This window comes from Pseudonaja textilis, chromosome 17, assembly GCF_049901715.1.
Source record: "Pseudonaja textilis isolate UNSWEBS1 chromosome 17, rPseTex1.2, whole genome shotgun sequence".
In the NCBI taxonomy this organism is placed as follows: Eukaryota; Metazoa; Chordata; class Lepidosauria; order Squamata; family Elapidae; genus Pseudonaja; species Pseudonaja textilis.
In genome coordinates, this window is record NC_142006.1 from 2,656,359 (window position 1) to 2,681,891 (window position 25,533).

Sequence of the window (25,533 nt, forward strand, 5' to 3'; positions counted from 1 at the left end):
CGGTGGAAAGGTCGCAAGAGAAGTGAAGAATCAGAATTCAAAATCAGGATAGAGCTGGAAGGGACTTTGGAGGTCTTCTAGTCCATCACCACGCAGGAGATCCTATCCCATTTCAGAAAAGTGGCTGTCCAGTCTCTTCTTAGAAACCTCCACTGATGGGAGCAGCCACAACTTCTGGTCAATCTATTAATCGTGTGAAGTATTTATATAAAGCCTTAGTAGCCTTTCTATAAAAGTTCAGAAGAGATGGACTGGGGGCGATATGATAGCAATGTTCCAATATTTGAAAGGCTGCCACAAAGAAGATTATTTCCAACTATCCTCCAAAGCACCTGAGAAGGCAGGACAAGAAGCAACGGATGGAAACTAATCAAGGAGAGAAGCAACCTGGAACTGAGGAGAAATTTCCTAATAATGAAAATAATTAACCAGTAGAACAGTTTGCCTCCAAAATTTTGTGGGTACTCCATCACCGGAAGTTTTCAAGAAAGAGACTGGACAGGTGTTTCCCCCCAGATAGTACGTTGTCTCCTGCTTGAGGAGGGGGTTGGACTAGAAGACCTCCGAGTTCCCTTCCAACTTCTCTGTTACGCATTCCTTCTCCCCAAATCCTGCTGGGCAACATGACGCTTCTAATTTTAGGAACTGGAGGGGCAAAATGGCATCAGAACATGAGGTCTCTCAGAGGCCGAAGCCCTTCCGTGCACAGATGTCTCATTTGGAGAGGTGCTCCGAGGAGACGGAAAGGAGCCCATTCCGAAGCCAGGAGAAAAAGGGAAGCTGTAATGTAGTTGTAATCAACAGCCTGCCTGTAAGCATTCCGGCTTTGATTTAGCGGCTGCCTTTATCTTTGCCTGCTTTTTCGTGGGCTCGTTCTTTGCGTACAAAGCAGGTATTCCAGGCTATCTGACTTGCAGACGGTATATAATAATAAGAAGAAGAAGAAAAAGAAAAAGAAGACCCAAACACCACCAACACCAACAACCACAACCCACAACCACAACAACAACAAGCTGGCGTCTGGTGGGTTTCTCTGCACTTAAGATCAGGGGTGGGATTCAGCTGGTACGGACTGGTTCGGATGAACTGGTTGTTCCGGCGATTGGTTGGCTCACACTCCGTGAACCGGCTGTTACACCAATTGAATCCCACCACTGCTTAAGATGGAGCTGATGCAAAGGTGCCATCCTGCTTTCATCGGTCCTAAGGCAGTTGCCTGGGGAGCGGGGGGGGAAGCACAGATTCGGCGCCCTTATTTTTCCTGGAGGTGCTGGTAGAAGAGATGAGGAGCAGCTGAGGGCTCTTGGGTCGGGCTGGTGGTGTTTGGGAGAGCAGCGAAAACATCGTGGGGTAGGTCCGCTTGTTCTTGACAAGTAGAACCACAATTTCAATCAGATTTCTATCCCGCAAGGCATTTGGAGACAACGAACAGAGAAATGCAGAAGAGCAGAAAATAATAGTGTCACCGTCCTGATGGACGATCGCAACCAGAGGTGGTTTCCAGCTGGTTCGGACCAGTTGTGGTGTACCGGTAGCAGAATACTACCTCTGACTGGCCCTGCCCACTCACCGCTGCTCTTTCCCATCCTTTACTCCCTTGATTCTTAGCTCAGCTGATTCATGCGGCAGAGCAAAATGCCGTGCCTCAGCTGAGCTAAACACCAGCTCAGGTGATCTTTTGAGTGCTTGCGCCCAAAGCCCGCAGAACCAGTAGCGCGCAATTTGGAATCCCACCACTGATCCCAACCGAAGTGAACACACTCCTAGACCTGCCAGAATCTCCGTGCAAAACGAGGACATCGTTTCAGCACTACTGAAGGTAAAACCAGCTCTAACTAATTCCCACGCAAATCCACATAATTACCATAAAGAATTGCCCCCTGCCCCTCCATTAGTGCAGGTCACATTGTCCAATTGAGTGCTGTTGTATTGTTATGAGAAAGAGTCTCTGGTTTTGGCCAACCCCTGCAGATGTGTTCTTGGCTCTCATGGCTCTGCTCTTTGAATTCTGGAGCCCGCATTCCTTCTCACCCTTCCGTCTCCCCTTGTCCTTTGGGAAGTCGAGAAGCGATAATGGTTGCAACAGCGTAAGCTTGTTTCAAGCTTAACATGTCGTTGTTGTTGTTATTATTAATCTCACAGTCAGCAAGATATTCAGACTTGGCATTTTTGTCTACCTATCGAGTCCTTACCAAGGACCTGGGATAAGCAAATCTGGATATTTGACACTGTCACAGAGATCGTCACAGGATGGAAGCTATTCCAAGTAACGCTGCCTTCTGTAATTGACTGATGGCGAATTTGTCAATGCCAGTGAAGGTGTTCAAGGGGCGTTCCAGTTGTTTTAGGGCTGCACCCAAGGTGCTTATTACTGTTGGTGCTACTCTTGCACTTACTACTATTGATGCTGCCCTTGTTACCTTTGACACAGTCATTCTATTTCCGTTTGTAGGTCTTTGTATTTTATTATCTTTCTCTTCCCTTCGGCTGTCTCCAGGCACCGCCACACCCACTCTCCAGACTATTTTTTTGTCTTTCTTATCGACAGGTTTGGTGTGTTAGGTGGCAGGTGTCTGTCTGTTTGAATCCTAAAGTCCCAGAGCAATTTAACCTCTTCATTTTCTATGACTTACTCTACTTTATGGCGCCATCAGTTCTTGCTTGCAAGCACATGATATTTCTTGCAGATCTTCCAATGCGCTATTGTTGCTACTTTGTCATGCCACTGCTGGTAGTCTGTGCGATCTTCTTGCAGCAAGCATTTTTGTCTATCGAGTCTTTACCAAGGACCTGAGATTATTAGTAGTATTAGTAATGAATTATTCGCCTTACCTTGGAAGGCCTGGCTGATGGCTTTGATCCATCAATTCAGCAGTTGAAGGAAAGCAGTGTAGAACATTTATTTTGGGGGAGATGAAGGCCCATTGATGTGTTCTGCACAGAAGGACCCTATTCTAGTGAGAACTTCTTCTAACCCAGTCCCTAGAGGCCTCCAGACTACAAGTTCCAGAATCCCCTGGGGCCCTCACCATGTTCAAAAGGCATCTGTTGTTCCTACTTGATTCTCATTGGCAAGAATTCTTCATTCTCCAAGTATATTTCTCCTCAGCTGGTGGGTCATAAGGATGATGAAGTCAGTTCGGTCGACTTGGGGAAGCCATGGCTTAGTGCCAGTGCAAACTCGGTTTGTTTTGAGCCTTGTCCTTCCCCAATTCTCTTTTCTTGGCTTTTAAGCAGAAAACGGAAGTGAGAAGTTCCTGCTTGTCTGCAAAATGAGAAATGCAGTAATTGCAGTTGTGAAAGTACATTTCATTTTCATTTGTTCTTCACAACAGGGGCGGCCTTGAGTACAAGATAGCACAATTTGAAAATGAGGCACATTTCTTATTTTGTGCCTCATGAGAGAGATTTTTTTTTTTTTACTCAAGGGTTAAATTTCCTAGGGACATTTAGATTGTCAGTTGTGGCTCCCGATATTTCTGATTCGGACTTGGGAATAATTGCAAAATCTGAAAAGTTAAAATAGAATTGCAAAGGAGGGAAGAGTTGATTCCAAGTGAATTATAAGGTCTTTTTTTTTTTCCCTTGGGAAAATAAAGGTTTGCAAATACATACCGTGTTTCCCCGAAAATAAGACCCTGTCTCATATTTTATTTTGCCACCAAAAAAGGCACCAGGTCTTATTTTCGGGGGCTGTCCTCCACTGACTAACCTCACTTGCTCACGTTGCCCCCGACCTCCTTTTCTCTGTCAGAGGCCTTCAGGAACGTCTTCTGCAGCCAGCAAGGCTTTCCTGAAGGCCTCTGCAGATGATAACGGAGCTCTGGATCGGTCTGGAGCTTTGTTATCAGCTACCGAGGATTTCAAGAAAGCCTCGCCACCTGCAGATGAAATGGGCCTGCAAGGCAGGTGTTGGGCTGTGCGAAGCCTGGCTACAACTGTCCAAAGGTAAGTAGTAGGGCAGCTCCATCCCGCCATCCCCACCCTAGCTTAATTTTTATCCATCCACTCTGGAGTGGGCAAGATCTTAATTAGGGTTTATTTTGGGAGTAGGGCTTATATTGGGCGCATGCGTACAAATCAAGCTAGGACTTACTTTCCGGGTAGGTCATATTTTTTGGGAAAACAGGGTGTATATATTGTGCCTAGAAGGGTGCAGTGGGCTTGCGGGGGGGAATTTATCTTCCACCTCATTTTGGGGAAAAAGGGTTTTTCCTCCATTGAGGTCATCGGTGACACCTGTGTCCTACCTTTGATAGTTACAGACAAGCAGTCGGAGGAGCAGACAAATTTAACCAAGGCAAAATGCTAAGTTACACACTAGGGGAATGGTAGTTGAGAGGAGAAATATGGATCTTGGCAATCACACACACACACACACACACACACACACGAGACAGAGAGAGAGAGATTATAAATGAGTCAGCAGCATGACACGATTACTAAAAACAGGAATGCAAATTGAAGCCGCCTGAACTGGGGTATTGTTTTGACATGGCGAGGCGTCATCCTTCCTCTTTATTCGTTTGAAGGATGCCAACTAGTGGAGGCTGGGCAGGTTGGCAGCCGGGTGCTAGACATGAAGGCCTATCAAGAGGAATGGAAGGTGCTTCCTTAAGGAGAAGACTTGATGGGGCTGATAGCAACCCTTCCAAGGCTGGGAAACGTCCCTCGAAGGTTAGGAGAAACATCTCAAGGGTTTCGGCAGTTGGATTGTAGAGTCAGGGACCTGGAGAGGGCTGAACGCCCTTCGTTGGGTTGGTTAAGGCTGGAGGATTGTCTTCTCAAGGTTGCTTCCTTTGGGTCTCCCATCACCTGAACCGTCTCTTCCACTGCAAGGGTTCTCCTGTCTCAGGCCCTTGAGTTCTTTGATGGTCCTCAGGTGCCCTTTCATTCAGACAACCTCTTCTCCCTTCGGCTTTGACAGCAATTGAATCATCCCAACATCATCAAGTATTTGGATTCGTTTATTGAGGACAACGAACTGAACATTGTACTGGAGCTTGCAGACGCTGGTGACCTCTCTCAGATGATTAAGGTGAGATCAGCTTGAAGGTTTGGGATCTCCTCCCTCCCTCCCTCTACTTTTTCCTTCCTTCCTTCCTTCCTTCCTTCCTTCCTTCCTTCCTTCCTTCCTTCCTTCCTTCCTTCCTTCCTTCCTTCCTTCCTTCCTTCCTTCCTCCCTTCCCTTCCCTTCCCTTCCCTTCCTTCCTTCCTCTTCCCTCCCTGCCTCCCTCCCTGTCATTTCCATCTCCTTCCTTCCTATGTCTCCTCTTCTTCCTTCCTTCCTTCCTTCCTTCCTTCCTTCCTTCCTTCCTTCCTTCCTTCCTTCCTTCCTTCCTTCCTTCCTTCCTTCCTCTTCCCTCCCTGCCTCCCTCCCTGTCATTTCTATCTCCTTCCTTCCTTCCTTCCTTCCTATGTCTCCTCTCCTCTTCTCCCTTCCTTCCCTCCCTCCTTCCTTCTCTTAATTCACACCCAAGATATTTTTCATACATTCCTTTCCTTCCTCTTTGCCTCCCTCCTTCCCTGTCATTTCCGTCTTCCTTCCTTCCTTCTCCTTCCCTGCCTCCCTCCGTCATTTCCATCTCCTTCTTTCCTACCTCCCCTTTCTCCACTCCTTCCTTCCCTCCCTCCCTTCTTTATTCACACCCAATAGTTTTCATACCTTCCTTTCCTCCCTCCCTCCCTCTCTTTCCTTCCTTCCTTGCCTCCCTCCCTGTCATTTCCGTCTCCTTTCTTTCTTGCTATCTCCCCTCCCTCCTTCCTCTCCTTCCTTCCGTCGTTTCTTTTCTTCCTCCTCCCCTGTCATTTCCACCCCTTTCCTTTCTTCCTTCCCTGCCTCCCTCCCTCCCTTCCAAGCCGAAATGCTCAGAAGAAGTTGGGAGCTGTTGAAAAACACATTCCCTTACTCGCCAAACCCAGGCCCTGTTTAGCTGGGGCCCTGTCACTCTCCTTATTTATGAGCGTTCTAAAACTGATGTAACTTTGGGGTTGCTCGCTATACTACCCACTGGAGAGCACTGGCTTTACTGTTAAATGTCAGGAAAATCTTTTTGGACATGACATTTAAGAAGATTGCTAATTGTGGTCTGGAGTCCTCTTCTCTAGATACTTCAGCGAGAGCAAACCCCTAATTTTTCGTAAATAACGCCTAGACTGTCTTCTCTTCCAACAATGTCATGGGTTAGATTGCGTTTTGGATGCCTGTGTGGTCTTGAACCAGGCACAGCTTTGAATCTCTTTGTTGGAAGGCTCCATTCTATTTGTTCACCTAGTATTTTATTTTTTATATATATTGATCTGATAGATATATACTCCGTGTACTTCCCTCTGACATGGCTCTTCTCAAAGACACGAATAAAAAACGCCAGGAATTGCGTGGCGGCTTAACTTTAAAATAGATACGAAGTGGAGATGGCTCTGTGGTTTGGTCCCAGCCCTAAAAAGAGGAGTCTGTTTTTGAAAACATCTCAAAATAAAATACTAGGTGAACAAATAGAATTGGCAAGGTCCGCTTATATAAAAGACCACACCTGCTTTTTGCTAAAATAGCTCCTTTCAATGATCTCAAATCCCTTAAAAATGGTCGATCCAGGAATTATCTGCTGTTCTAGTTTTCCATCCCATATCCGCACATTTTAAAAGTACCCGTTGGGGAATTCTGGGAGTGTAAGTCCACACGTGGACTTGCCATCTGTCAGAAATGGTGTAGGGTCTCTTGCTTGGGCGGGGGTGGGGGGTGGGGTTGGACTAGATGACCAATAAGGTCCATTCCAACTCTGTTATTCTATATTCAATCCTTGGAATATCTTAAAAGTGCTGGCTGGGGAATTCTGGGAGTTGACGTCCACGCATCTTAAAGGTGCCAAATTTTGGGAAACAGTAATTTCAAAACTTCACACTTCATTTTTAACCCAGTTTGGAATTTTTTTTTGGGGGGGGGAAGCCCCTGGAAAATAGCAGAGGGGTGTGAGTAGGTCTGTAGCCTTGGCCAGCTCCATTGTCAGTGCTGGAGAAATATATGTGTACCTCGGAATTCATGCCACGCAAATCCATACCTTTTAAAGAGCGGAATTCTGAATTTCCTGGAGTGGATAGTATTTGGGGTTCAAGCCAACCCAGGACAGACAGACACACACTGCGATTCGGGTTAATTTGACACAAATCTCCCCAGATCCCCTTGTAACCTGCGTTCTCCAGGATCATCTGACGCCGTGTTTGCACGCTCGATCCGAGCCAGCGGAGTTCATCGGAGCAACTGGCTTGCTTGCAAACAGGCAGAGAAGATTCTCAGAGGCGTTAATAACCGCCATGAATATCTAGGACTTGGTGCTGGTAGTTTTTCCTCCCCTCCCCTCCTTCCCGCGCACAAAAAGCATACTTGCATCCTTTGTTCCTTGGGCTAAGCTCGGCAGACATTTGTTGTTTTCCGGCATTAAATATGTTCGGCGAGGTAATTAACGAGACGAAGGCTAATTATAACGGGTGTCCGTTAAGGAAATGTCAAACCTATTGAAGCTTCGTTTCCATAATGCTGGTAATGAGCCCCTTGCGCTGAGGGTCGGAAGGGTTAAAATCTGGAACGGACCGAAATCCTTTTTCCTGGTGGGACTTTGGCCCGCAGGGAAACTCTCTGCGTGCGACCGCTGTTCGTTCTTTTCATCCGGTGTGTGTGTTTTTGTTTCATTTGTCCTTTCTTTCTCTCTCTCTCTTTCTCTGTCCCCACCCCCCTTTCTTTTTGTCTACTTCTCCCTCCAGTATTTTAAGAAGCAGAAACGGCTCATCCCCGAACGGACCGTTTGGAAATACTTTGTGCAGTTGTGCAGCGCGGTGGAACACATGCATTCCCGCAGGGTGATGCACAGAGGTAAACCTGAATTCCGCCGCTTTTTAAAAATGTTCTGTTTTGTGCAGAAGAACGGTCGCCTTTAGGAAGCCTCTGCCTTGCGGAATAATTCATGCCGCGGACGTGCCGGCGTTTTCCTGCTTCTCTGGGAAGGGGGGCAGCAACGGGGCGAACGGAGTGTCTCTTTCCTCACGTCCCATTGCAAAACACCCTGTCTTGAACTGACCACTACTAACAATGAGTTTCCACCAGCCGTCGCGAGTCCCAAAAACCCCCTCAGGATCAGTGCCCCCCTCTCCTCGGCATGGAGTGTGTGTGTGTGTGTGTATAGGGGTGTGTCGAGTTATGGGGCAGCAGGGAGCCACGACCTCCTCTTTCTCTTTGGAGGGGGGTCTTTGAGGCTTTAGACCCCCACCCCGCCCCAGGAAAAAGACAGATTTCGGGAAGATAACGAGTGCCAGCAAAGCTTCTCCTCCTCCATTCTCTTCATCGTCCTTCTGACATTCTCGGAATTAAGTAGCAGGTTTAATATTCTGTGCAGAGACGATTTCAGGTTTCCGGAAAAGTTAAAAGGCCGGGGATGGGGGTGGTGGTGGGGAGATAAAAGCGGTCTTTTATATGCGTTTGAACACTTGGTCTCGCCGTTTTCAGCTATCGAGTCCTTCGTTTCGCCGGGAAGTTTTTTCACGGCTTAGCGGCAAGTTGGGCTGTCATCTAAGTACAGTATAATAAATCAATAAAACGAATAAACCTTTCAGGACAGCCTGGAAAAGAGGCTAAAAAGGGCCTGTTTTAAACCGAATCGCCCGCTCCCTACTCATGGAGTAAGTTGATCGCTAGAGAAGGATCGCAAGGGAGCCAGAAATCTCTTTCTTGACCTCTGATTTCTCTTTCTCTCTTTCTCTCTTTCCTCTCCCAGACATCAAACCAGCCAATGTGTTCATCACAGCTACTGGAGTCGTGAAGCTGGGAGACCTCGGCCTGGGCCGCTTCTTCAGTTCTAAAACCACTGCTGCACATTCCTTAGGTAAAGCGGGGAGACCCCCAAAAAAACCCCACCTGGTTTGGCCTGCATTGTGGGTAGTCCTCACTTAGCACTTCCCTTCCCTTCCTTCTCCCTTCCCTCTTCTCCCTTCTCTCTTTCCTCTTCTTCTTTCTCCCTTCTTTTTCATTTTCCCTTCTTTCTTCCTTCTCCCTTCTTTCCTTCTCCTCTCACCCTTCTCCCCTCCTCCTTCTCTTTTCTCTCGTTCCTCTTCTTCTTTTTTCCCTTCTCCCTTTTTCATTTCCTTTCTTCTTCCTTCCCCTTCTTTCCCTCTTCATTCTCCCTTCTGCCCTCATCCCCTCTTCCACCTCCTCTCTTCCCTTCTCCCTTCTTACTTCTCTCTTACCTCTTCCTTCTCCTTCTCTTCTCCCTTCTTTTTCATTTTCCTTCTTCCTTCTCCCTTCTCTTTCCCTCTTCCTTCTCTCGTTTCTCCCTTCTATTCTTTCTCTCTTCCCTCTCCCTTCTTCCTTCTCCTCCCTTCTTTTCTCTTCCATCTCCCTTCCCTTCTCCCTTCACTTCCCTGTTCCCTTGTCCTTCTTCCTTCTCCATCCTCCTCTCCTCTCTTCCCTCTCCCTTTTGTTCTCTCTTCTCTTCTCTTTACTTCTCCCTTCTTTTTCTCCCTTCCCTTTTCTCCCTTCTCTCTTCTCTTCTCTTCTCTTCTCTTCTCTTCTCTTCTCTTCTCTTCTCTTCTCTCTTCTCTCTTCTCACTTTTAACAGTTTCAGTGGGTTTTCACCTTTCTGTATCAATTTATCCTCAAGGAGATCAGCTAGTCCCACACCAACCTCCTGTTGCAAACCCAAACAGGAGGGGAAAGGACGGCAACAACACAGTTTCTCTCACCAGTGGCTCGACAGAATAGAATTCGAAATAGTATTGAAACTCTTGCCCGAAAACAACACCTTTTTTCATTTCCCCTGGGGCAGGTAGAGGTCAGGCTGGGTTGCCAAGAGTCATTTGATGGTGGGAAGCCAAGGGGTAAAATGTAATTGATCACAACTACCAAGGAAGCAAAAAACAAGGGGTAACGAGGCAAGGCCTGTATCTGATTTTTCTGAGCTGGGGAGCTAAGTAGGGTCAAGCTACGCAGTGGGGGGCTGATACTATGAAAAAACGTCCTATAAAATTCAGCATTTGGAGGCCAGAAGCAATATACCACATCCTCATCGCTGATCAGCAACTTCAGGGTTTCCGTAAGACTAGGGGAGACAGGATAGTAGTCTTCCAATATTTGAGGGGCTGCCACAGAGAGGAGGAGGGGGTCAAGCTATTTTCTAAAGGACAGACAAGGAATAATGGATAGAAACTGAACAAGGAGAGATTCAACCTGGAAATACGGAGGAATTTTCTGACAGGGAGAACAATCAACCCATGGAACAGAAGTTGCCTTCAGAAGTTGTGGGAGCGCCATCACTTGAGACTTTCAAGAGGAGATTGGACTCCCATCTGTCAGAAATGGTGTAGGGTCTCCTACTCGGGCAGGGGGTTGGACTAGATGACCTATAAGATCCCTTCCAGCTCTATTCTGATTGATTGATTCAACCTAGAAATGAGGAAGAACTTTCTGACAGTGAGAACCATCAACCAGTGGAACAGAAGTTGCCTTTGGAAGTTGTGGGTGCTTCATCCCTGGAAGCTTTCAAGAAGAGACTGGGCTGCCCTCTGTCAGAAATGGTGTAGGGTCTCCCGCTTGAGTGGGGGGGGGGTTGGACTAGATGACCTACAAGGTCCCTTCCAAACTCTGATTATCTGTGGCTATCTGTAAAATCACCTGCAAATAGGCCAGAAGTCCCTTCAGCAAGATGGACGCAAAGCTGGTTTTGTGCAACGCTCTTGATCCCGTTCCCTTTCACGGCCGCCCTTAACGAAGAAAATTCGCCTTTCGGTGAAGGGGCAGATCTGCGATTCGTGCAAAAGAGAGATCGACCAACGCCCTGGAGGTGTTGGGAGGACAAACCTGTTAAAAAAACCCAACAAAAACCTTCTTTTGGTGCTGGGGAAAGGTGCTCCGGATAGTCTAAAGCGAGAAAAAACCAAAATAAAACCTGCTCAGGTTGGCTCTCGTGATGGGAGCCCCCCGGGCTGGTTTAACCCCCTTTTTAAAAAGTGCCCCTTTTTTCCTCCTCCCCCCCGCCCCCCAAATCCAGTGCTTTCCACCTGTGCCATTTCAACACCGCTTCTCGCATCCTTTTTCCCCCCGGCGGCGGCCGTAATCTCGCCGGATCAGTTTTTTAATCTGGAATTCTTTGCAGTCCGATCGCCAGCAACAGGCGCCGCATCCGTGGCCTGGATTCTGTGTGTGATCCCGGCTCTTTTCTATTTTCCTGGTTGCCTCGGCAACCGCCCTGAACTCTTAAGTACCGAAGGCATGGCAACCCATGCGCAGAGCACCGGAGCTTATGCAAATAAATGCACCTGACTTTATTATTTTTCTCTCCTCTCCCCCTTTTTTCCTCCCTCCCTCCCTCCCTCCCTCCCTCCCTCTTCCGTATTTGCCAACATCAAACCGGCATAAAAGGGCATTAGGCAGTGCCACAACTTGTCTGACAGGTATACTCCCAGCTCTGGCAGGGCAGACGCCTCCGTCTCAGAAACAGAAGCTGTAATTAGAGCAAGGAAGAGGATGTACGTCAAACGCATTACCTGCCGGCGGATCAAATTTGTCAGGAAGGATTGCATACATAAAAATTAAGTGACAGGACACGCCGGGGTAATGAAAGAAAGAGCAAAAAAAAAAAAAATATGGAAGATTTGCCCGCGTGTTTTTCACCGGAGATGGGGAGATGGCACAGCAAATTACGCGGGCGGGCGTGTGTGCTACCCGCCTGCATTTCAGGGCCGAGGCCTGGCTTCAGCCAAAAGCTGGCAGGAGGAACTTCGAAAGCCTTGTCAACTCCAAGCTTTGAATCGTTAGAATAGAATCGAGCTGGAAGGGACCACGGAGGTCTTCTAGTCCAGCCCCCTGCTCAAACAGGAGACCCTAGACCACCTCAATGACAAGTGACATGCGAGAAGCGAGCCTCTACAGGTATTCCAATTGATCGGGTTTTGATCACCAGGCCAAAAAAGTCAGTTTTTTTTTTAATTTTCCCCCTGGAAAGAACAGACGATGTCGTGCCCTTTGGGGGCGACGTTGTCAGATTGCAGCATTGCGTTGTCCCCCAGTCTTTCCTTAAAGCCAATCTTGCAGATTCTAATTTCCTTGTCTCGGCTTGTCTATTACAGTGGGAACACCTTATTATATGTCCCCGGAAAGAATACATGAAAATGGCTATAATTTTAAATCCGATATCTGGTCTTTGGGCTGTTTACTGTACGAGGTAAGTCTCTTGTTAGTGCTTTTCTGTAATAGGGAACCAGAGATATCAAGAGACTAGTACTCAACTTGCAACTGTGGTGTATCCTATCTACCATGGCCATAAGTTATGATAGTTGTAAAATGAGGTCACCCATACGGCCGGTCCAATTTTACAACCTTTTTTCAGTAGCTTTTTCATCTTATCTTGAGTCAATACCCCTGTGCACCTTACAATTCGATACAGAAAGAAATATATTACCATTCAAAATATCTCTCTGTGGCTTACAATTCAATATATATATATATATATATATAAATTAAAAACAGCAAAAGCATTTTAAACGTTTTAAAACAATTAAAAGCACTAAAAACACTGAGAACATCCAGGTTAAATACACACGACCAGTTAGCAATTCAACCAAATAATATGTATGTTTTAACATCCAGCGCTGGGTGTTTTTTACGATGTATTTGAATTTTCAGCAGATTCATTCATCCATTCAATTCCTATAGCCTCTCTGTGTGTGTGTGTGTGTGTGTTTAAAACAAAAGTACTATAAAAGTCCCAATTAAATAACACAATAAGGAATAAAAATGTTACAAAAGTCCCAATTGAATAACACAATAAGATAACATGACCAGTTAACTATACAGCCAGCAAATGGGCGCCTTCACACATTCATCATTTCATGTCAGAATTGTTTTGACGTTTGATCTGAGATCCATATATTCAGGTAGTCCTTGACTTACGACGAAGCCCAAAATTTACATTGCCAAGTGAGATGTTTGTTAAGTGTAATTTGGCTTCCTTCTACGACCTTGCCAGAGTTGTTAAGTGAATCACTGCGTTTGCTCATTTAGTAACTCAGTCGTTAAGTGAATCGGGATTCCCCATTGGCTTGGCTTGACACGGCGACTGTCATAAATACGAGTCATGGGCCAAGCACCTAAATTCTGATCACGCGATCATGGGAATACTGCAACTGGTCGTAAGAGTGAAAAATGGCCATTTTTAAGCCGCTTCTTTCAGCGGCGTTTGTCACTTCAAACAGTCACTAAATGAACCGTTTTAAGTCAAGGACTACCTGTATTTCATTTTTTTAAAAAGAAAGGGCTTGGCCCTGAATAAGCCACCCTTGAAAGAGTGCGACTTAAACCACGTTAGGGTTTCATCGAAAGATTGCAGCTCTGTGAGGCTGTTGGAATCAGAGCAGAGATTTCTGCAAGCATACACCCATTTGTTCCCACATGTGATGACCCAAAAGGGCGTGGCACAAAGGCAACCCAGCCAGATAATCAGTAGGAGTCCCTTTGTTAGCTCCAACTTTGCCCCCAATATCCTGGTTACCTTCTGGGCTGGAGAAAAACTCTCCCAGGAACAGCCTTTGGCTGCAGAGGATCAAGTCCAAAACGTGGTCAACAAAAACTGTAACTATAAGTCCAATCAAGGCGAGATGAGATAATTAGTCTGGCAGGGCAAGAGAAGGAATTCCAGGTGTGAAGGCACAGCAATAACTCAACACAGTTGTGAGGATGCCAGGAACGCCGATAACCAAAGTCAACACAAGGTAAACTCACGTTTGTTCCCAGCACACATCGCACTCAGCTTGCATCTCTTTTAAACTCTCTTCCCAAGAAGGGAATCAGGGCCATTTCCTCCCCCATAAGCCATGCAATCCACGTTGCTCTTTTCTCGGTTCCTCCCTGCGTGCCCTAGGATGAAGGGGGGGTGGGCCTGGGCCTTCCTCTGAACTCGTTCTACTTCTCCCCTCCTCTGCCCAGCCAGACTTTGCCCTTCCCCAGTTTCGTCCACAGTTAATGGAGCCACACTCCCGCTCCCTGTCAGCTGCTCATCTTCCTCCTCTGATTCAGACTCTGGACAGGGGCATGGCACCGCTGTTCTTCAGCAGATTCTTTCTGATCAATCTTAGATTTCGGACAAATGTCTCTTTCAGTCCCAAATTACGCTTGCCTTTTTTTTTTTAATCTGCCGGTGCAGGGAATTTGGACAAAGGATGACAGATTTGTCCGGTGGGGAGAGGTGTTAAAAAAAACTGCAGACCTTTTCATGCTGGCTTTTGAGAAGGACTCCGTTGGTAAAAGCGATGCTTGATTGTAGGCAGAACTCCCAGGTGTCACGAACGCTTGTTTAACAAGGCAGTGTGCTTGCCGTTTGTGCAGTTTTCAGGCCCGATCACCCAGCGGTTCAATAGGGGCTGATTAATTTGTTGGCGATACACCGAAGCATCACGCCGGCTTGAGTGAGGAGCAGAGAAGTATCGGAGCAGAGAAGTCGATAAGACAAAATCAATGTGATACGGTGGTTGGGATTCAGGGCAGAGAGTCACAGCGTGACTTTAATGGTCTTCTACTCACCTGAGAACAGGTGCCAGCCCTGGGGTTTTTTTTCTTTGACAGACCTGACCAAAGCCAGTTGTAGATTTCTCCTAAGGTGGCCAGGGTTATGTCTCTGTTCTGACCAAGGCTTCCTGAGACCATAATTAAGCACACGCTTAGCCCAAACAATTCTTGTTTTATTTCAGCGCTGGGACTTATGTTCATTCCCAGCCCGTAATGAGTCCCAAACAGTCCCTCGAGATAAGCACCCACCTTTCTCTCCTTTGATTGGCTGCCAACAACTAAAGTGCCAAATGAACTATAAAAAAACCAACTGAAGTACAAAGTCCACACAGCTTCAGGGTTTAATCCAAACAAGCGAACCTTTGCTTCCTGCAAAGGTTTCTCTACCTTTGCACTTCCTCTATCCCTTAGGGGAGGGGCAATCACCTCCCAGCCTTACTCCTGAATTGCCCCTTTTGTCTTAACTACTCTCACCTTCTAGCAGCTCTGTGCATGTGTGCACTGGGAACAGGCTCCCCTTGTTCCTCTGCCTTGCTGCTGCCAGACTCCAGAGTCAGCACCCCAATCATTTCCCGAGCATCTCCATTTTGACCACCACGGGAGGCGTTGCAGTGGTCATAAGTGTTAAAATAATGGCCGTAAATCCCTTTTCCCAGTGACGTCGTAACTTCGAACAGTCACTAAATGAACTCTTGTCAGTCAAGGATTATCTGCACATTCAAAGTCCGGTCCGGTTCCCCAATGGGGGTGGGATCAGCCCCCCAGTGCTCCCTTCTCGCCCTTGGAAACTGCAATCTGGTCTTTTAAAGAGAAGAAGAAGCAGAAAATTTATTTTCCTTTCCCTGTTTTCTCGTTCTTTTCCCTCCCTCCCTGCTATACTAAACTGATAAACCATATATGTGTGTGTGTGTGTGTGTGTGTGTGTGTGTGTGTATTATCTGCAGATAGCTGGAGGCAGGTGTGCCAGTCAGAATTCACTTCCTTGTTATTATTATTATTATTTCAACCTGGAGGGTGCGCAGGCACGATTTCAAATTATGCCACCTTATCTTGACATTTTGTGGGGCCTCGCGCTGATGTATGAGGACGCATCTGATCAAAATGGGGGTGGGGGTGTGTTTGTGTGTGTGTGTGTGTGTGTGTGTAGGTCTCCCCCCTCTCCCTTTCTCTTGGAGATGTGTCATCCAGATAACTTGCAAGAGATCAAAGTTAGTTCTCTCTTTCTCTCCCCTTCCTCAGAAAAAGGAAGGAAGGAAGGAAGGAAGGAAGGAAGGAAGGAAGGAAGGAAGGAAGGAAGGAAAGAAAGAAAGAAAGAAAGAAAGAAAGAAAGAAAGAAAGAAAGAAAGAAAGAAAGAAAGAAAGAAAGAAAGAAAGAAAGAAAGAAAGAAAGAAAGAAAGAAATAGCTGAGAGCGCCAACAGCTTTCCTGGTTCTTAACCAGGCGATCCTGTTTGCTGGCAGAGAGCGGCTTGGGGGTGAAAGGATCTGGCAGGGCTTCTCTGATGGTCCTCACTGAAATTCCAGATCAAGAATGGGGTTTGGGAGGATCTCTACCCAGGTCCCCATAGGGATGCAGTGGCTAAGATGCCCAGCTTGTCGATCAGAAAGCTCAGCAGTTTGGTGGTTCGAATCCCCAGCGCCGCGTCACGGAGTGAGCTCCCGTTCCTTGTCCTCCCAGCTTCTGCCAACCTAGCAGTTCGAAAGCGTGAAAAAAAAATGCAAGTAGGAAAATAGTGGGACCCCTTTGGTGGGAAGGTAGCAGCGTTCCGTGCACCTTCGGCGTTTAGTCCTGCCGGCCACATGACCACGGAGACGTCTTCGGACAGCGCTGGCTCTTCTTCGGCTTTGTGATGGAGACGAGCACCGGCCCCTAGAGCCGGAAATGATTAGCACGTGTGTGCATGGGGAACCTTTACTTATTTCTATCCTGGGAGGGTTGTCTCCAATCAAGGGGAGCTTTGCAAACCCCTTTGAGACATCCAAGCAATTGAGATGGCTGCTTCTTCCAGCTGCTCTTCATGAATGCCAAGGTGTGCTTCTTCTTTTATTTTAAACAAATTTTATCCAGTTTTTCACATAAAAACAAAAATCTCTTTTTAGTGGACAACGTATTTCTAGGTCATCACCTTTATATACAAATATGACAGCAATTATACATTCATATATGCATACTTAATTCTATTATTACCTTTTCCATTCCAAATTTTCCGTAAGGAGAGAAACAAACACATTAATTCTGGCCTCTTACATTAATCTCAATCGAAACATCTTTTTGTTTCATTTCAATTATTTCAAATATAATCCTTTAATATTTATTTTAAAAATAAAGATAAACAATATGTGTTTGCCTAATAATAATAATAATAATAATAATAATAGGTTGCCAATGTCTCTCCTTGCTTTTAATAGTCTATATGACTTATTAATTTAGTTGGTTCTTTAGTCTGTCATATTCCCTTTCCATTACACATTCTTTTTATAAATTCTAAATTAATACAAATTTTAACACTAAAGAAAACAAGTATAGGTTTCCACCCTTTTACTGCTTTGAGTGTGACACCTCAATGGTTAAAATATACCTTTATTCCCTCATCATGATTCCCAATAAACAATTATTTTTAAGAAGTTACAATAATAATAATTACATCGTTTCTTTTGGATTCCACAGCATATTTCCCCCCTAATTTTTAATAAGTTATCAATATCTATATTACCCTATTTTCTAAATATTTTTAATTGCAGAAATATTCTTATTACCCCTTGTCACCCTGCAGAATCCCCTTTTTAATTCATCAACCATTATCTCTGAAAAAACCATTTCTTTTCAACATTTTACTATTTCCGTATTTCTTTATTTCATGCACCTGTTTCTTACTGGTTCTCCTCCCCCTCTTTTCCCCATATCTTTTCTCATTTCAGTTTATATCCCTCTCTTTCTTAATATCTTCCTTTCCCCTTTTCTGCTGGGTCTTTCTGTCTTTCCCAATTTCACAGGTATTCCCCCTTTTGATTGCCTTCTTAAGTCTCAACTTTTTAGCCTTCCTTCTTTCCCCACTTCTTTGTAGCGTTCTTTGTGTTAATTGTCTATTTAAGATGTCTTCTCCTTGAGTCGACTCCTCCTCTGAAGCTCTTTCTTCTTGTTCTTCAATCGCCATTTCCATTTTTTCTAACACAGAGCAAAGTGATTCGCCTCTTTCCTGTAGTAATTCTCTCATATTTTTAAGTTCCATTTTTAATTCCCGAAGAGATATCATCATTGCACACTCTTGTGTTTTATGATTGTTAAAAGTCCACAAACAAACCACTTTTACTTTCCTTCTTTCTTCTTTCAATTTTCTAAAGTTCTCAATTGTTCCAGCCCAGGGTCTATACCAAAAACATCAATCAATCCCACAGTCAGTCTTTCCTTGCTTTTTTCTTTATTCTAGTTCTGCTTTCACTTTCTAAGTTTCTTATATTCTTTCAATATTTCTTTAATATTATATCCACACAAGTTCATTCAGAAACAGGATGCTCTCCCTTGTTTGAGCTCAAGTTTTTGTCAAAAGGTGGCATTCTCCATTATACAAAGTCTTCACCTTTTTCCCCTATTGTTTTATTTAGGGTTTTTCGAACCTCAATACTCCAACACAGTCCAGTCTCCAATGTGTAAACTTTATTATTATTATTTTTTGACAATCTTAAGTCCAGCTTTATTTTATGCCTGTTTATTGCCAAAATATTTTAGTCCAATTTAGTTAAATCTTTAGTTCCAGCTTCTTCCTTTCCCGGTTCGAAGCCCCGCTTAGCTGTCAGAAATATTTTCTTATTTTTTTTCCTGTCCCTTTGTAATTTCGCTGCTCACTTTTCTTTTCTTAAAAATTCCAAGTTACCTTAATCCCGGGGTACTTTTGTTCAGTTGCATCGCCCAATTGTCCTGGTTCAGATGTTATCCAGCTCTTCCTTCCCTCCTGCACAAATCTTAATCCAGCTGAGTCCTCCTCTTCGGGGTGGCCATTTTAAACCACTGCTGCAGTCGTCTTTCGGGGAGGAAAAGACCAAGCCCAGGAGGGGAGATGAGGCTCCTCTCACCCTGGCTTGCGGCTTCCCCTTACTCCGCCGCCCCTCCAAGGCAGCTTCAGCCCCTAATCGTAATGATCGGGGCTCTCCAACGAAAGAGCACGGACCATAGCCGCAGAGAGATGCGATCTACGGTCTGTCCGCGAGGAGGCTCCGCCTTCTTCCCCCGCCAAGGTGTGCTTCTCATCCCCATGGTCACGTGATCAAAATTCAGATGCGTGGCAAGAGGTTCATACTTATGACTGCTACAGTGTCACAGAGTCACATGATCCCCTTTTACAACCTTCTGACAAGCCAGGGGAAAGCCAGATTCACTTAACAACTGGGTTACTAACTTACCCTTTGCAGTGATTCAATTCAAAGGCTTAACAAATATCTCGTTTAACAACAAGACATTGTGGGCTCCGTTATGGTCATACATTGAGTGCATTTTCCTGCTTTGATCTCTTGATTTTGTGCCAAAGGGTTCTAATGTAGATCCCAGCAAGGGGATCTATTCCTACTAGTCTTCCAAAGGGTAGAGATTTTATTAGCCAAATATCCGGACCAAACCGCCTCCTGATCTGGCCACCGTTCGCTTGGACGGAAGCAGGCTTTCATGGACGGCTCCTCCCGAGATCTCTTCTGCGTCCCTCACTCTTCAAACTCTTTCGTTTCAGATGGCAGCCCTCCAGAGCCCCTTCTACGGCGATAAAATGAACCTCTTCTCCCTCTGCCAGAAGATTGAGCAGTGTGATTACCCACCTCTGCCAACCGAACATTACTCCGAGAAGGTAAGATCCTAGCCATGCGGCAGAACTTCTGTTCCAACCCAGGCTTCCCAAAATCACGAAGCAGACTCCTTGTCCTGAAGAAAACCCCTTTTATTTAGGCTAAAGGGAATTTCTCTCATTCACATCCAGCAAAGTCCCGGCAAACCGTCTTTCAAGAGTGATTTACGGAGTGAAATGGAATGGGATGGGATGGGATGGGATAGAACAGAATAGATTAGAATTAGAATTAGAATTAGAATTAGAATAGAATAGAATAGAATAGAATAGAATAGAATAGAATAGAATAGAATAGAATAGAATAGGGAATGGAATAGGAATAGAATAGAATAAGGAAAGAATAGAACAGAATACGGAAGGGACCTTGGAGGTCTTCTAGTCCGGCCACTTGCTCAGGCAGCAAACCTCATACCATTGCAGACAAGTGTCTATTCTCTTCTTAAAAACCTCCAGTGATGGAGCAGCCACAACTTCTGGTGGCAAGCCGTTCCACCGGTTAATTGTCCTCAAATCAGTTGAGCCCTTCCTCTTCTTTTTGGCGGCCCCTCAAATACTGGAATACTCCTATCCTGTCGGCCCTCGATTCTTCTTTTCTCTAGATTAGCCAAAGCCCAAACCTGCGGCCAGTCTTCATACCTTTGAGTCTCCAGGCCTTTGACCCTCTTAGTTTGCTCTTCTTTTCACTCCCCCCTTCCGAAAAAGCCTCAACCTCTTGTCTGCAACGGGGCGACCAAAATCGCAGTGGCCTCACTAGGGTTTTATAAAGCGGTACTGATCCTTCCCAGTGATCTTGATTCGAGGCCTTCAAATCCGTGCCGTTTGAGCCTAGGTGTAGGACAAGGCACCAGGCTGAGCCTCTTCCGGCTCCATCCGAATTGCCCCGGGCCAAGCCTCTCCCTCCAGCCCTCAGCCCTCCTGCGGGCCATTGACCTCTGCCCGGAAAGCACTGCCTGATCCACTGGGCCTGGATGTGGGGCAGCCATCCTCCTAATTACCGATGAAATAATTACCTCCCTGGCTGCTGAGAGGAGGGGGATAGAAAGAAGATCAAGGGGTCCACAACGGTTTTTTCCTCGGTGCCACGGGGTATGACGTGCCGCTTCCCGGGCTTATAATTAAAAGCTCCCAGCCTTTCAAGTGCAAAATGAAAAGAACCGGAGGGGCGTTTCTCCGTGGCTGATTAGGCGAGCAAAGGAGCAAGTAGGTCACCGCGGGGCAGTGTTGTCCGTCTCGAGGAGTTTCCCAGGCCAGAAGCAAACTTGTTTTTGCAGGAAAAAGTTTTCTGGAGAACAAGTTGGTTTCGTCAGAAGATGCCAGGGAAACATCTCTCTCTCTCTCTCCTTCTTCAGACCATCCCACCGCAGGGCTCCAGTCCAGTAACTATCTGGGAAACAGCCCAAGATAGTCCTGTTGTTGAATCCCGCCAGAAAAGCCAGCCAAGCAAGCATTCCTTGGGTGGAAGAACCTCTGTTGGGTGTTCTCCAAGGATTCTAGGGTCCTGGAAATTCTCATAGATGATAGATAGATGGATGGATGGATGGATGGATGGATGGATGGATGGATGGATAGATAGATAGATAGATAGATAGATAGATAGATAGATAGATAGATTAGAGAGGGAGAGAGAGAGACATAGATATATATAGAGACCTAGATAGATGATAGATAGATAGATAGATAGATAGATAGATAGATAGATAGATAGATAGATAGACAGATATAGATAAATGATAGAGAGACATAGAGAGAGACATAGATAGATAGATAGATAGATAGATAGATAGATAGATAGATAGATAGATGATAGAGAGACATAGAGAGAGAGACAGAGAGAGAGAGAGATGATAGATGGATAGATAGATAGATGATAGAGAGACAGAGAGAGAGAAAGAGACATAGAAAGAGAGAGACATAGATAGATGATAGGTAGGTAGGTAGGTAGGTAGGTAGGTAGGTAGATAGATAGATAGATAGATAGATAGATAGATAGATATGGATGGGTGGGTGGATGGATGGAGGGATGGATGTTGTAGATATAGATAGGTAGGTAGGTAGATGAGATATATGATTAGAGAGAGGAAGGTAAATATGATCGATGAGAGAGATATATGATTAGAGAGAGGTAGGTAGTTAAATAAGATAGATCATAGAGATATAGATAGATGAGAAAGAGAGATGATAAATTAGGTAGGCAGATAGGTGGGTAGAAGAGAGATATAGATGAGAGAGAGATGATAAGGGGAGAGAGAGAGAGAGAGAGAGAGAGAGTATAAACAATGAAGTGATGGTCATAAGAAGCTAAGGAAATAGGTAATAGGAAAGATGAGAAGAATAATAGTAACACAGTGGTTTGACATCCCAGGCACAAAGCAACGTGGTGCGAATTAGTTGTTTAGCAGAGTGATGGCATTGGGAGGGGAGAATTGGTAGTTGTTTTCGGGCAATCCCCTATAGCAGTGGTGGCTCTTTTGAGGCTCCTGTGCCAAAAATTGTGTGCGCGGTTGCATGCTCGCGCTTGTGTGCCAGCACCCACGTTAAGCCTCGAGATATTACAGAGCCCAGAAACTATACCGTTGATTATAGCGCTGTTGTGGCTTTTCCCCCACATCCAGCTGGATGGCCAGTTGTGCAAGTTGTGTGTGTGTGTGTGTTCACCCCCCCTCCCCTTCCTTCTTTCCTTCCTCAACAGCTGCGGGAGCTGGTCAGCATGTGTATCTACCCGGATCCAGACCAGAGGCCCGATATCGGTTACGTGCACCAGTTAGCGAAACAGATGCACCTCTGGACGTCCAGCACTTGAAAGTGTGGCTCCTTTGAAGTCCGGCAAGGAGAACCGTTTACCCGGCTTAGTCTTACTTTTTGTCTTCAGACGAAACCAAAGCGGTGCCTCACCGAACTCAGAAGTGGCTTTTTGAGTGGAGTTGAGCCTTCTTCAAAGGAAGAAGACCCCACCCATGATTTCTGTACAGGTGCCCAGCAGGTGGATCTCATCCCAGTCCCCCACACGGCTGGGCGATAAAACGGCGGCCCAGCCTGAGTTGCCTCTTCCGAAACCGGATTATAACATGTTACCGATGTAGATCTTGTGGCTTTTTATTTTTTTTGGTTTTGTTTTTGTTTTTTTTTAAAAAAAGATCTTTTCTTCAAACTTCGTTTGCGTGTAATCTAAAGTTAGGCTTTGTAAGCAAGGGTTTTCTGGTTGGTGTATTTTTCTTTTTCTTTTTGGACATACCCGTCGTATCTTTTTAACTAATGTGAAATATTGGGAAGATGAATTCCTTTGGGGGTAAAATCGCCTCAATCCTAACGTTAAGAATTGCAATAGATTTAATTTTTTTTTGTTTCAGCGCGGTGGGAAGGGAAGGGGTGTGTGTAACATGTATAACTGCTACTTCGCTTCTTCTAGCAGTGGTTATATTAGCAAGTTCAGATTTTAAGTTTGTGTATTTTTTTTAAAAAAACCAAGAAAGAACATCCAACCTGCTTTTTTAATTTCCCTTTGTATTTCCTTCCGTTGCAAAGAAAGTTGGTAATGGAGGAGGAGGAGGAGGAAGCTGAATTTTCCCTTCTTCTTTTTTCCGCCCCCTTTTCAATCAACCTCAGAATGATTTATTTTCCAGTGTGGGTTGTCAACTCTGGCTGCTCAGACCGGGTGGGCTTTTCAAAACCAAAGGAACGTCGTGTTTTGTCACATTTTTTTTTTCCCGGTTCGAGATCGCCACGGCGACTCCGTAGCCCGATGAGCGAGTCCGACTCCAGGCGCTGGGCACCATTGTGTAAAAGCCCATCTCTAGCCCAGGGTTGAGCCCCTAAAATTCAGGGCACCCCCCACACACACATCAAACAGGCCTCAAAAACCAGGTAAGTCCCGAGGAAAACGGCTTTCAATTCCCGATCGCCTGCATTTTTACTGTGAAAACTCATTTACCAATGTGAATACTTTTTAAACAAGTTGATCTGAAGGAAAATAATAATAACAACAACAATAATAATAATAATCCAGACTTAAGCATTCCGGAGATGCGAAGCTTAAGTTTTTTTTTAATTATTATTATTGGACGGAGGCCACTACCGGTTCCTTAATTCGGGGATCGCTATCTCTTGCAACCGGGATGTTCGGGAGAGGAAGTCACAAGTTTCTCTCCGCTGGGCGCTTTTTTAGAGGAGGAGGAAGAAGAAACAGCGAAAAAAAAAATAAACTTTCTTTTTTTCCTGGAACGAAGATTGAAGAGTACAGGCAGGGTTTTTGGAAATTTAAGTGACACCGGTTTGGAACGGAGGATTTTTAAGAAGGGCTGCCAAACGGCGAGGCTGGGTAGGTGGGATATGGGGAGGGTGACCAGAGGCCCAGGAAAAATAAAAATTCTCGTGAAGATCCTGCCATCGGCTCCCAACTTGCTGAAGCTTTCTCTTCCCTTCTGCCAAAAACTTTCCGCCGCTCTGCAGGTGATTTTTTTTTGGGGGGTGGGTGGGTTGCCTAGTCTTGGGGGGTGGAGAGGTGTAACAACTTTGAAAAAGTTTTGGGCCGTCGGGAGGGTTTTTGGAAAGATAAATTGCTCGGCGCCATCTGATTGCGCTCTTTCTCTCTCTCTCTCTCCCGTTTTGAGGCCTCCTCTTCACATTTAAGTTGTCGTCCTTTTGACAAAGGAAAAAAAACCCCCCAAAGAACTGCATTTTTAGGAAAGATTTAGAGCGATTTACCAAATAAAAGTTTCCTTTGTAAAAAAGAAAAGTTTCCAGCACTGAGTTTTGGCGTCGATGAGGGGCTTCGAAAGTAGCACACGCCGTTCAACATTCAGGCGGGAGGGCATAGTTGAATCTGGGTAGTCCTCGACTTGCGACGACGGAGGCCAAATTTTACACGGCTAAGCGAAGAGGGTGGTTAAGGCAGCTTTTTTTCGCCCTCCTTTCTCTTCTTACAACCTTTCTTGCCACCGTTGCTAAGTGGATCGCTGCAGTGGTTAGGTGAGTGACACAGCCGTAAGGTGAATTATGGCTGCCCCCGTTGTCTCCTGCAAACCGTCAAGTCCACGCCAACGGCCAAGCATCCGAATTTGGGCTGTGGGGATGCTACAACGGTTTTGTTAAAAAGTGTGAAAAACAATCGTGGGTCACTTTTTTTTTCCAGGGCTGCCGTAACTCAAAACAGTCACTAAACAAAAAGATTTAAGTTGATTGATTTACACGGAGAACAGGACTGTGGGCGCTGCCCTCACACCAGATCTGGGGTTTGCTAATTGCAATGTGCAATACCCAATAACCCAACTTGGAAAGGAGACGAAGGGGAAGGTTATAAGTCGAGGACCCCCCTGTATTCAAAGCCATAAAGTTTACATCGCAACAGGTAGAGAACACGATGGGCTTTGGAGACTGTTCTGACTCAGCTTCCCAAATATGACAAACCCTCCCGACGGGAACTCAAAACATTTATTTAATTGGGGCGCCAGCAGCCCTGGCCAAAAGTGTCTCTCACAGGCTAACAAATGGTCCGCCACGCCTACTTATCTCCACCCTCTGCCTTTTATCCCCAGAGCTAGGGTGGAGGCTCTGCTAGCAGCCGTGGCTCTTCCGTCCCGAGGACCGGCCTATAGATTTCCACTGCTCTCCTCTCCTCTCTGCCTTCTGGGCATTTGCGCGTCAGGCACTGTTCCTCCTCTTCCTCATCAGCCACCTCCAGACCTGGGGGCTCTTGACTCTCCATCTGAGGGATGACGGATGGCCCAGGCTCCGCCTGTGTCTGTCTGTCTGACACCTCCATTCCTCTTCCCCCTCAGAGCTCTCAGGTTGCCTTGATGCTGACCCTAACTCCTACATCTCCCCCTCCTCCTCCGATTCGGTTGCTGGAGGGGCCGACAGGCCACAACACTCTTCCCTGCCCTCCTCCAAATTACAAGAACAACCCGCCCTGTTTCCATTATTTATTATTCATTTATTCATTCGGTTAATTGTAACAAATTATTTTGACTTTGAAGGAATACTCTCGGTCCCCTAACCGTGTCCCGGACTCTCTGCCGGGAATCAGGACGTGTCCATGGTCTGCACCGTCTCCTCCGCCACTTCCAGTTCCAGGCAGATAACCTTTTCCGATAGGATGCCCGTGGTGCCCTTCTCACACCGGTATTTTCCTTGCCTGTCAAGGAGCAAAAAGGCAGCACCGTCA

At 45.8% G+C, this 25,533-nt stretch overlaps 2 protein-coding genes across 8 annotated transcripts in view; one reads left to right on the forward strand and one right to left on the reverse strand.

The window, feature by feature from the left end:
• Positions 1-23,387, forward strand: part of NEK6 (NIMA related kinase 6) — a 65,049-nt gene extending 41,662 nt beyond the window's left edge. For all 7 annotated transcript variants that reach the window (XM_087914427.1, XM_087914428.1, XM_087914429.1 and 4 more), the window contains 6 exons: positions 4,928-5,038; positions 7,759-7,867; positions 8,766-8,873; positions 12,112-12,206; positions 19,263-19,376; positions 22,063-23,387. In XM_087914427.1, coding sequence (XP_087770553.1) covers positions 4,928-5,038; positions 7,759-7,867; positions 8,766-8,873; positions 12,112-12,206; positions 19,263-19,376; positions 22,063-22,173 — 648 coding nt within the window. In that variant the 3' untranslated portion in view covers positions 22,174-23,387. The remainder of the gene's footprint in view (positions 1-4,927; positions 5,039-7,758; positions 7,868-8,765; positions 8,874-12,111; positions 12,207-19,262; positions 19,377-22,062) is intronic.
• A 1,894-nt stretch (positions 23,388-25,281) lies between these two features.
• Positions 25,282-25,533, reverse strand: part of PSMB7 (proteasome 20S subunit beta 7) — a 33,935-nt gene continuing 33,683 nt past the window's right edge. The window contains exon 8 of the mRNA XM_087914432.1: positions 25,282-25,503. Within this exon, the coding sequence (XP_087770558.1) occupies positions 25,392-25,503 (112 nt within the window). The 3' untranslated portion in view covers positions 25,282-25,391. The remainder of the gene's footprint in view (positions 25,504-25,533) is intronic.